This window comes from Engystomops pustulosus, unplaced genomic scaffold (assembly GCF_040894005.1).
Source record: "Engystomops pustulosus unplaced genomic scaffold, aEngPut4.maternal MAT_SCAFFOLD_128, whole genome shotgun sequence".
Lineage (NCBI taxonomy): Eukaryota > Metazoa > Chordata > Amphibia > Anura > Leptodactylidae > Engystomops > Engystomops pustulosus.
The window spans coordinates 16868-30661 of NW_027285009.1; the positions used below are offsets into that span (position 1 = coordinate 16868).

Here is a 13794-nt window from a genome sequence, read left to right on the forward strand (position 1 = left end):
GGGATCCATGGCCGGATCTTACTGTCAGGCTCCAGGGGTAGTGGAGCCCGCCAACGTTGGACTTGCTGCGGTGTGGTACCACCAGGTTGTTCAGAGTGGCAGCCGTGGCGAGTTACACAGACTTTAGGCAGGACCGGCAGCTCGGGATCAGAGTCAGGGACGAAGCAACAGGTCAGGGCAGGCGGAATAGGATCAAAGTCACATACAGAACAACGGGAAATCAGTAGACAGGCACAAGGCAAGGACACGAGCTTTCTCACCGGCATAGAGCAGGACGATCCGGTAGGGAATGCTGGGAGAGGCCGGCTTTTAACCCTATCCTGGAATGGCCTGCACCAATCAGCGGTGCGCTGACCCTTCAAAACATCCGAAGCCGGCGCACACACCATCCTATACACCAGACACCACCCCTACAGCCATCCTATACGCCAGACACCGCCCCTATATCCATCCTATACGCCAGACACCGCCCCTATATCCATCCTATACGCCAGACACCGCCCCTATATCCATCCTATACGCCAGACACCGCCCCTATATCCATCCTATATGCCAGACACCGCCCCTATATACATCCTATACGCCAGACACCGCCCCTATATACATCCTATACGCCAGACACCGCCCCTATATCCATCCTATACGCCAGACACCGCCCCTATATCCATCCTATACGCCAGACACCGCCCCTATATCCATCCAATACGCCAGACACCGCCCCTATATCCATCCTATACGCCAGACACCGCCCCTATATTCATCCTATACGCCAGACACCGACCCTATAGCCATCCTATACGCCAGACACCGCCCCTATATCCATCCTATACGCCAGATACCGCACCTATATCCATCCTATACGCCAGACAGTGCCCCTATATCCATCCTATTCGCCAGACAGTGCCCCTATATCCATCCTATACGCCAGACACCGCCCCTATATCCATCCTATACGCCAGACACCGCCCCTATATCCATCCTATACGCCAGACACCGCCCCTATATCCATCCTATACGCCAGACACCGCCCCTATATCCATCCTATACGCCAGACACCGCCCCTATATCCATCCTATACGCCAGACACCGACCCTATAGCCATCCTATACGCCAGACACCGCTCCTATATCCATCCTATACGCCAGATACCGCACCTATATCCATCCTATACGCCAGGCACCGCCCCTATAGCCATCCTATACGCCAGGCACCGCCCCTATAGCCATCCTATACGCCAGGCACCGCCCCTATATCCATCCTATACGCCAGGCACCGCCCCTATATCCATCCTATACACCAGACACCGCCCCTATATCCATCCTATACACCAGACAGTGCCCCTATATCCATCCTATACGCCAGGCACCGCCCCTATAGCCATCCTATACGCCAGACACCGCACCTATATCCATCCTATACGCCAGACACCGCCCCTATATCCATCCTATACGCCAGACACCGCCCCTATATCCATCCTATACGCCAGACACCGCCCCTATAGCCATCCTATACGCCAGGCACCGCCCCTATAGCCATCCTATACGCCAGGCACCGCCCCTATAGCCATCCTATACGCCAGACACCGCCCCTATATCCATCCTATACGCCAGACACCGCCCCTATATCCATCCTATACGCCAGACACCGCACCTATATCCATCCTATACGCCAGACACCGCACCTATATCCATCCTATACGCCAGACACCGCCCCTATATCCATCCTATACGCCAGACACTGCCCCTATAGCCATCCTATACGCCAGACACCGCCCCTATAGCCATCCTATACGCCAGGCACCGCCCCTATAGCCATCCTATACGCCAGGCACCGCCCCTATATCCACAGAATATTAGTTGTATACACCACGTTTTATCGCTATAATTATTCTGGACTTATAATAGTCCTGTAGAGCAGACACTTTAGCTTTGGGTATGGCAGTACTGGAGCCACTTACCTTCAGAGGGGAGATGTGTGAATGGGAGACGTAGCCATGTACATTCTCTATCTGTGAGAGGTTCTTCTCGGACACATGTACCAGCTCCGGAGCCTTCATGGTGTTGGCCAGATGTGCCGGGCTGTGTTCCAGGGGAGGGGAGTCATCGTCCTGGTACCGATATTTCTGGTAAAAGAGGCAATTATTAATGGAAGGAACCGATAAATCATGTCTCATCTGTCATCTCTATGTAGAGGTCTGCGATGGAAGTAGGGAATCAGAGGCTCCTGGCCACATCGGTGTCTCCCCTATGAAGATGTCCTTATGGTTACCATCTTTAGGTTACTGGCTCGATGAGCAGCGCAGCCGGCTCCATGACCGGCCCGTATGACACCGGCGGCTCTGGGCACTATGTGCAAGGTGCGGGGGATCACAGGGGCCCTTCATAACTCCGCCACCCCCCGCATGCGCGCATCGCGCTTACACTTAGGGCACCAGTTTTTGGGGCACTCAGTTTAAAGGGCGCACGACATTTCTGATGAGGCACAGTAATAAAAGTGGCGCATAATCCAGGTCTGCATCGGGAGCCCCTTTAGGTGCAGAATTAGGTGGTGAGGCGGACACAGAGCAGGACAACACAAAACTGGTGCAGGCAACAAGTGCAAGATCCAAAGACGTTCTGTCCAGCGCAAAATCACCAGAAAACGGGTGATAGATAGATAGATAGATAGGAGATAGATAGATAGGAGATAGATAGGAGATAGATATATAGATAGGAGATAGATAGATAGATATAACACAGATAGGAGATAGATAGATAGATAGATAGATAGATAGATAGATAGATAGATAGATAGATAGATAGATAGACAGATAGACAGATAGATAGATAGATAGATAGATAGATAGATAGATAGATAGATAGATAGATAGATAGGAGATAGATAGATAGATAGATAGACAGATAGATAAGAGATAGATAGGAGATAGATAGATAGGAGATAGATAGATAGGAGATAGATAGATAGATAGGAGATAGATAGGAGATAGATAGATAGATAGGAGATAGATAGATAGATAGATAGATAGATAGATAGATAGATAGGAGATAGATAGATAGATAGATAGATAGATAGGAGATAGATCGACAGATAGATAGATAGATAGATAGATAGATAGATAGATAGGAGATAGATAGATAGATAGATAAATAGATAGATAGATAGATAGATAGATAGATAGGAGATAGATCGACAGATAGATAGATAGATAGGAGATAGATAAGAGATAGATAGATAGATAGATAGATAGATAGATAGATAGATAGATAGATAGATAGGAGATAGATAGGAGATATATAGATAGATAGATAGATAGGAGATAGATAAGAGATAGATAGATAGATAGGAGATAGATAGGAGATATATAGATAGATAGATACATAGATAGGAGATAGATAGATAGATAGATAGATAGATAGATAGATAGATAGATAGATAGATAGATAGATAGATAGATAGGAGATAGATAGATAGATAGGAGATAGATAGATAGATAGATAGATAGATAGATAGGAGATAGATAGATAGATAGATTAAAGCTCATGTGTACAGGACCCCCGTCCCATAGGAGCACTGATCTGGCCCGGAGGACCGCGTGTTCACCAGGCGTGAGATCCAGGATGTACCGGGCCCTGGATGTTGTAGAAGGAGGTAAGAAGAGTGAGGGACGTTGTAATGTAATAACCAGGAGATACCCGCGTAATATGGGGGTACCAGGAGGCAGTCTGAGGTATGTTACCCCTGACACAGTGGGAAGGGTGGCTGGAATACACTATTAGCCTTTGCCTAAAAAACTAGCGATCAGTGTGTCAAAGAGCTGACAATCAGAAAAAGAAAACCGATGTATCCAGGTCAAGATATGCCGACATGTCCGGGTCTTGTCATCTCGTTACCTGTAGACTTTTCCCCCTGCTTCCCTGCTTCCTTGCTCCCCTTCTCCCCTTCCCCACCCTGCTTCCATGCTGCCTTGAGCCCCTGCTCCCCTTCCCCACCCTGCTCCCCTGCCCCACCGTGCTCCCCTGCTTCCTTGCTCCCCTGCTTCACTGCTCCCCTGCTTCACTGCTCCCCTGCTTCCTTGCTTCCCTGCTCCCCTTCCCCACCCTGCTTCCTTGCTTCCCTGCTCCCCTTCCCCACCCTGCTCCCCTGCTTCCTTGCTCCCCTGCTTCACTGCTCCCCTGCTTCCTTGCTTCCCTGCTCCCCTTCCCCACCCTGCTTCCTTGCTTCCCTGCTCCCCTTCCCCACCCTGCTTCCCTGCTTCCTTGCTTCCCTGCTCCCCTTCCCCACCCTGCTTCCATGCTTCCCTGCTTCCTTGCTTCCCTGCTGCCTTGAGCCCCTGCTCCCCTTCCCCACCCTGCTTCCATGCTTCCCTGCTTCCTTGAGCCCCTGCTCCCCTTCCCCACCCTGCTTCCTTGCTCCCCTTCCCCACCCTGCTTCCATGCTTCCCTGCTGCCTTGAGCCCCTGCTCCCCTTCCCCACCCTGCTTCCATGCTTCCCTGCTTCCTTGAGCCCCTGCTCCCCTTCCCCACCCTGCTTCCCTGCTTCCTTGCTCCGCTGCTTCACTGCTTCCCTGCTTCCTTGCTCCCCTGCTCCCCTTCCCCACCCTGCTTCCATGCTTCCCTGCTTCCTTGCTTCCCTGCTTCCTTGAGCCCCTGCTCCCCTTCCCCACCCTGCTTCCATGCTTCCGTGCTGCCTTGAGCCCCTGCTCCCCTTCCCCACCCTGCTTTCCTGCTGCCTTGAGCCCCTGCTCCCCTTCCCCACCCTTCTTCCCTGCTTCCTTGCTCCCCTGCTCCCCTTCCCCACCCTGCTTCCTTGCTCCCCTGCTTCCTTGCTCCCCTGCTTCCTTGCACCTTGACCTATTGTCAGGCATTTCCTATGTCTTTCAAACAATACTACCTCCTCCATGCCTACAAGTTGTGTTTCATAATTATTCACCTATTGCGCAAACCAAAGAAATAAACTTGTCAGATGAGCACAGACTCCAGGGCAGTCTCCATAAGAAAGATCTCTCGGCAGTCATTCCTGCAGGAGAACACCATGGAAGCGGCTGTCCTCTGAGAGGTCCTCCCTATATCCTCTAGGGCTTTCTGTATACGGTATATTGTAGCTGTGACGTCTCAGGAGCGGAGGCTCAAACTGTCAGGATTAAGGTCTTCCCCCGGAGCTCCCCTCCCAGGTGATAAATATGTTGTCCATGCAGCGAGACCCCGTGTCTGCAGTTACGTTCCCCCCGGATTAGCATGGCTGGGCACAGGCGCTCCCCAATGCACACCCTGTTATGTGTCTTGTGCGGGTTTGATGAGGATGACCTCACTGCTTTGAGACCTAATTCATGTGGAATGAATGACAGTCACCACCATCATCCAGGTAACACACAGTCTACAGTCACCACCATTATCCAGGTAACACACGGTCTACAGTCACCGCCATCATCCAGGTAACACACGGTCTACAGTCACCACCATCATCCAGGTAACACACGGCCTGCAGTCACCGTCATCATCCAGGTAACACACGGTCTACAGTCACCGCCATCATCCAGGTAACACACGGTCTACAGTCACCACCATCATCCAGGTAACACACGGCCTACAGTCACCGCCATCATCCAGGTAACACACAGTCTACAGTCACCGCCATCATCCAGGTAACACACGGCCTGCAGTCACCGCCATCATCCAGGTAACACACGGTCTACAGTCACCGCCATCATCCAGGTAACACACGGTCTACAGTCACCTCCATCATCCAGGTAACACACGGTCTACACTCACCGCCATCATCCAGGTAACACACAGTCTACAGTCACCTCCATCATCCAGGTAACACACGGTCTACAGTCACCACCATAATCCAGGTAACACACAGTCTACAATCACCACCATCATCCAGGTAACACACGGTCTACAGTCACCGCCATCATCCAGGTAACACACGGTCTACAGTCACCGCCATCATCCAGGTAACACACAGTCTACAGTCACCGCCATCATCCAGGTAACACACAGTCTACAGTCACCTCCATCATCCAGGTAACACACGGTCTACAGTCACCACCATAATCCAGGTAACACACAGTCTACAGTCACCGCCATCATCCAGGTAACACACAGTCTACAGTCACCGCCATCATCCAGGTAACACACAGTCTACAGTCACCACCATCATCCAGGTAACACACGGCCTGCAGTCACCGCCATCATCCAGGTAACACACGGCCTGCAGTCACCACCATCATCCAGGTAACACACAGTCTACAGTCACCGCCATCATCCAGGTAACACACAGTCTACAGTCACCGCCATCATCCAGGTAACACACGGTCTACAGTCACCGCCATCATCCAGGTAACACACGGTCTACAGTCACCGCCATCATCCAGGTAACACACAGTCTACAGTCACCGCCATCATCCAGGTAACACACGGTCTACAGTCACCGCCATCATCCAGGTAACACACGGCCTGCAGTCACCACCATCATCCAGGTAACACACAGTCTACAGTCACCACCATCATCCAGGTAACACACGGTCTACAATCACCACCATCATCCAGGTAACACACGGTCTACAGTCACCGCCATCATCCAGGTAACACACGGTCTACAGTCACCGCCATCATCCAGGTAACACACAGTCTACAGTCACCGCCATCATCCAGGTAACACACAGTCTACAGTCACCTCCATCATCCAGGTAACACACGGTCTACAGTCACCACCATAATCCAGGTAACACACAGTCTACAGTCACCGCCATCATCCAGGTAACACACAGTCTACAGTCACCGCCATCATCCAGGTAACACACAGTCTACAGTCACCACCATCATCCAGGTAACACACGGCCTGCAGTCACCGCCATCATCCAGGTAACACACGGCCTGCAGTCACCACCATCATCCAGGTAACACACATTCTACAGTCACCGCCATCATCCAGGTAACACACAGTCTACAGTCACCGCCATCATCCAGGTAACACACGGTCTACAGTCACCGCCATCATCCAGGTAACACACGGTCTACAGTCACCGCCATCATCCAGGTAACACACAGTCTACAGTCACCGCCATCATCCAGGTAACACACGGTCTACAGTCACCGCCATCATCCAGGTAACACACGGCCTGCAGTCACCACCATCATCCAGGTAACACACAGTCTACAGTCACCGCCATCATCCAGGTAACACACAGTCTACAGTCACCTCCATCATCCAGGTAACACACGGTCTACAGTCACCACCATCATCCAGGTAACACACAGTCTACAGTCACCACCATCATCCAGGTAACACACGGTCTACAGTCACCACCATCATCCAGGTAACACACGGCCTACAGTCACCACCATCATCCAGGTAACACACGGCCTACAGTCACCACCATCATCCAGGTAACACACAGTCTACAGTCACCACCATCATCCAGGTAACACACGGCCTACAGTCACCACCATCATCCAGGTAACACACGGCCTACAGTCACCACCATCATCCAGGTAACACACGGCCTACAGTCACCACCATCATCCAGGTAACACACGGTCTACAGTCACCACCATCATCCAGGTAACACACGGTCTACAGTCACCGCCATCATCCAGGTAACACACAGTCTACAGCCACCTCCATCATCCAGGTAACACACAGTCTACAGACACCGCCATCATCCAGGTAACACACAGTGTACAGTCACCACCATCATCCAGGTAACACACGGCCTGCAGTCACCGCCATCATCCAGGTAACACACAGTCTACAGTCACCGCCATCATCCAGGTAACACACAGTCTACAGTCACCACCATCATCCAGGTAACACACGGCCTACAGTCACCACCATCATCCAGGTAACACACAGTCTACAGTCACCACCATCATCCAGGTAACACACGGCCTACAGTCACCACCATCATCCAGGTAACACACGGCCTACAGTCACCACCATCATCCAGGTAACACACGGCCTACAGTCACCACCATCATCCAGGTAACACACGGCCTACAGTCACCACCATCATCCAGGTAACACACGGCCTACAGTCACCACCATCATCCAGGTAACACACAGTCTACAGTCACCACCATCATCCAGGTAACACACGGCCTACAGTCACCACCATCATCCAGGTAACACACGGCCTACAGTCACCACCATCATCCAGGTAACACACGGCCTACAGTCACCACCATCATCCAGGTAACACACGGTCTACAGTCACCTCCATCATCCAGGTAACACACAGTCTACAGACACCGCCATCATCCAGGTAACACACAGTGTACAGTCACCACCATCATCCAGGTAACACACGGCCTGCAGTCACCGCCATCATCCAGGTAACACACAGTCTACAGTCACCGCCATCATCCAGGTAACACACAGTCTACAGTCACCACCATCATCCAGGTAACACACGGCCTGCAGTCACCGCCATCATCCAGGCAACACACAGTCTACAGTCACCGCCATCATCCAGGTAACACACAGTCTACAGCCACCGCCATCATCCAGGTAACACACAGTGTACAGCCACCGCCATCATCCAGGTAACACACAGTCTACAGCCACCGCCATCATCCAGGTAACACACAGTCTACAGTCACCTCCATCATCCAGGTAACACACAGTCTACAGCCACCGCCATCATCCAGGTAACACACGGCCTGCAGTCACCTCCATCATCCAGGTAACACACGGTCTACAGCCACCGCCATCATCCAGGTAACACACAGTGTACAGTCACCGCCATCATCCAGGTAACACACAGTGTACAGTCACCGCCATCATCCAGGTAACACACAGTCTACAGCCACCGCCATCATCCAGGTAACACACAGTCTACAGTCACCTCCATCATCCAGGTAACACACAGTCTGCAGTCACCTCCATCATCCAGGTAACACACGGCCTGCAGTCACCTCCATCATCCAGGTATCACACAGTCTACAGTCACCACCATCATCCAGGTAACACACGGTCTACAGTCACCTCCATCATCCAGGTAACACACAGCCTACAGTCACCGCCATCATCCAGGTAACACACGGCCTGCAGTCACCGGCATCATCCAGGTAACACACAGTCTACAGACACCGCCATCATCCAGGTAACACACAGTCTACAGTCACCTCCATCATCCAGGTAACACACGGTCTACAGTCACCTCCATCATCCAGGTAACACACAGTCTACAGTCACCTCCATCATCCAGGTAACACACAGCCTACAGTCACCGCCATCATCCAGGTAACACACGGCCTGCAGTCACCGGCATCATCCAGGTAACACACAGTCTACAGACACCGCCATCATCCAGGTAACACACAGTCTGCCGTCACCTCCATCATCCAGGTAACACACGGTCTACAGTCACCTCCATCATCCAGGTAACACACGGTCTACAGTCACCTACATCATCCAGGTAACACACAGTCTACAGTCACCACCATCATCCAGGTAACACACAGTCTACAGTCACCGCCATCATCCAGGTAACACACGGCCTGCAGTCACCACCATCATCCAGGTAACACACAGTCTACAGACACCGCCATCATCCAGGTAACACACGGCCTGCAGTCACCACCATCATCCAGGTAACACACGGTCTACAGTCACCGCCATCATCCAGGTAACACACGGCCTACAGTCACCACCATCATCCAGGTAACACACGGCCTACAGTCACCGCCATCATCCAGGTAACACACAGTCTACAGTCACCGCCATCATCCAGGTAACACACAGTCTACAGACACCGCCATCATCCAGGTAACACACGGCCAGCAGTCACCACCATCATCCAGGTAACACACAGTCTACAGTCACCACCATCATCCAGGTAACACACAGTGTACAGTCACCGCCATCATCCAGGTAACACACAGTCTACAGTCACCACCATCATCCAGGTAATACACGGTCTACAGTCACCGCCATCATCCAGGTAACACACAGTCTACAGTCACCTCCATCATCCAGGTAACACACGGCCTGCAGTCACCACAATCATCCAGGTAACACACAGTCTACAGTCACCGGCATCATCCAGGTAACACACAGTCTACAGTCACCGGCATCATCCAGGTAACACACAGTCTACAGACACCGCCATCATCCAGGTAACACACAGTCTACAGTCACCGCCATCATCCAGGTAACACACAGTCTACAGTCACCTCCATCATCCAGGTAAAACACGGTCTACAGTCACCGCCATTATCCAGGTAACACACAGTGTACAGTCACCGCCATCATCCAGGTAACACACAGTGTACAGTCACCGCCATCATCCAGGTAACACACAGTCTACAGACACCGCCATCATCCAGGTAACACACAGTCTGCAGTCACCACCATCATCCAGGTAACACACAGTCTACAGTCACCTCCATCATCCAGGTAACACACGGTCTACAGTCACCGCCATCATCCAGGTAACACACAGTGTACAGTCACCTCCATCATCCAGGTAACACACGGCCTACAGTCACCGCCATCATCCAGGTAACACACAGTCTACAGTCACCGCCATCATCCAGGTAACACACCGTCTACAGTCACCTCCATCATCCAGGTAACACACGGTCTACAGTCACCGCCATCATCCAGGTAACACACGGCCTGCAGTCACCACCATCATCCAGGTAACACACGGCCTGCAGTCACCACCATCATCCAGGTAACACACGGCCTACAGTCACCACCATCATCCAGGTAACACACGGTCTACAGTCACCTCCATCATCCAGGTAACACACGGCCTGCAGTCACCACCATCATCCAGGTAACACACGGCCTGCAGTCACCACCATCATCCAGGTAACACACAGTGTACAGTCACCTCCATAATCCAGGTAACACACGGCCTACAGTCACCGCCATCATCCCGGTAACACAAAGTGTACAGTCACCGCCATAATCCAGGTAACACACGGCCTACAGTCACCGCCATCATCCAGGTAACACACGGTCTACAGTCACCACCATCATCCAGGTAACACACAGTCTACAGTCACCGCCATCATCCAGGTAACACACGGCCTACAGTCACCGCCATCATCCAGGTAACACACGGTCTACAGTCACCACCATCATCCAGGTAACACACAGTCTACAGTCACCGCCATCATCCAGGTAACACACGGTATACAGTCACCACCATCATCCAGGTAACACACAGTCTACAGCCACCGCCATCATCCAGGTAACACACGGTCTACAGTCACCGCCATCATCCAGGTAACACACGGCCTACAGTCACCGCCATCATCCAGGTAACACACGGCCTACAGTCACCACCATCATCAAGGTAACACACGGTCTACAGTTACCACCATCATCCAGGTAACACACAGTCTACAGTCACCGCCATCATCAAGGTAACACACGGCCTACAGTCACCACCATCATCCAGGTAACACACGGTCTACAGTCACCACCATAATCCAGGTAACACACAGTCTACAGTCACCGCCATCATCCAGGTAACACACAGTCTACAGTCACCGCCATCATCCAGGTAACACACAGTCTACAGTCACCACCATCATCCAGGTAACACACGGCCTGCAGTCACCGCCATCATCCAGGTAACACACGGCCTGCAGTCACCACCATCATCCAGGTAACACACAGTCTACAGTCACCGCCATCATCCCGGTAACACACAGTCTACAGTCACCGCCATCATCCAGGTAACACACGGTCTACAGTCACCGCCATCATCCAGGTAACACACGGTCTACAGTCACCGCCATCATCCAGGTAACACACAGTCTACAGTCACCGCCATCATCCAGGTAACACACGGTCTACAGTCACCGCCATCATCCAGGTAACACACGGCCTGCAGTCACCACCATCATCCAGGTAACACACAGTCTACAGTCACCTCCATCATCCAGGTAACACACGGTCTACAGTCACCACCATCATCCAGGTAACACACAGTCTACAGTCACCGCCATCTTCCAGGTAACACACAGTGTACAGTCACCACCATCATCCAGGTAACACACAGTCTACAGTCACCACCATCATCCAGGTAACACACGGTCTACAGTCACCACCATCATCCAGGTAACACACGGCCTACAGTCACCACCATCATCCAGGTAACACACGGCCTACAGTCACCACCATCATCCAGGTAACACACAGTCTACAGTCACCACCATCATCCAGGTAACACACGGCCTACAGTCACCACCATCATCCAGGTAACACACGGCCTACAGTCACCACCATCATCCAGGTAACACACGGTCTACAGTCACCTCCATCATCCAGGTAACACACAGTCTACAGACACCGCCATCATCCAGGTAACACACAGTCTACAGTCACCACCATCATCCAGGTAACACACGGCCTGCAGTCACCGCCATCATCCAGGTAACACACAGTCTACAGTCACCGCCATCATCCAGGTAACACACAGTCTACAGTCACCACCATCATCCAGGTAACACACGGCCTGCAGTCACCGCCATCATCCAGGCAACACACAGTCTACAGTCACCGCCATCATCCAGGTAACACACAGTCTACAGCCACCGCCATCATCCAGGTAACACACAGTGTACAGCCACCGCCATCATCCAGGTAACACACAGTCTACAGCCACCGCCATCATCCAGGTAACACACAGTCTACAGTCACCTCCATCATCCAGGTAACACACAGTCTACAGCCACCGCCATCATCCAGGTAACACACGGCCTGCAGTCACCTCCATCATCCAGGTAACACACGGTCTACAGCCACCGCCATCATCCAGGTAACACACAGTGTACAGTCACCGCCATCATCCAGGTAACACACAGTCTACAGCCACCGCCATCATCCAGGTAACACACAGTGTACAGTCACCGCCATCATCCAGGTAACACACAGTCTACAGCCACCGCCATCATCCAGGTAACACACAGTCTACAGTCACCTCCATCATCCAGGTAACACACAGTCTGCAGTCACCTCCATCATCCAGGTAACACACGGCCTGCAGTCACCTCCATCATCCAGGTATCACACAGTCTACAGTCACCACCATCATCCAGGTAACACACGGTCTACAGTCACCTCCATCATCCAGGTAACACACAGCCTACAGTCACCGCCATCATCCAGGTAACACACGGCCTGCAGTCACCGGCATCATCCAGGTAACACACAGTCTACAGACACCGCCATCATCCAGGTAACACACAGTCTACAGTCACCTCCATCATCCAGGTAACACACGGTCTACAGTCACCTCCATCATCCAGGTAACACACAGTCTACAGTCACCTCCATCATCCAGGTAACACACAGCCTACAGTCACCGCCATCATCCAGGTAACACACGGCCTGCAGTCACCGGCATCATCCAGGTAACACACAGTCTACAGACACCGCCATCATCCAGGTAACACACAGTCTACAGTCACCTCCATCATCCAGGTAACACACGGTCTACAGTCACCTCCATCATCCAGGTAACACACAGTCTACAGTCACCACCATCATCCAGGTAACACACAGTCTACAGTCACCGCCATCATCCAGGTAACACACGGTCTACAGTCACCTCCATCATCAAGGTAACACACAGTCTACAGTCACCACCATCATCCAGGTAACACACAGTCTACAGTCACCGCCATCATCCAGGTAACACACGGCCTGCAGTCACCGCCATCATCCAGGTAACACACAGTCTACAGACACCGCCATCATCCAGGTAACACACGGCCTGCAGTCACCACCATCATCCAGGTAACACACGGTCTACAGTCACCGCCATCATCC

General features: G+C 52.1%; 1 protein-coding gene across 1 annotated transcript in view; it reads right to left on the reverse strand.

Annotated features, from left to right (window-relative positions):
- Positions 1–1852: 1852 nt before the first annotated feature.
- Positions 1853–13794, reverse strand: part of LOC140108414 (disks large homolog 1-like) — a 107940-nt gene continuing 95998 nt past the window's right edge. Inside the window, exon 4 of the mRNA XM_072131723.1 lies at positions 1853–2122. Coding sequence (XP_071987824.1) covers positions 1853–2122 — 270 coding nt within the window. The remainder of the gene's footprint in view (positions 2123–13794) is intronic.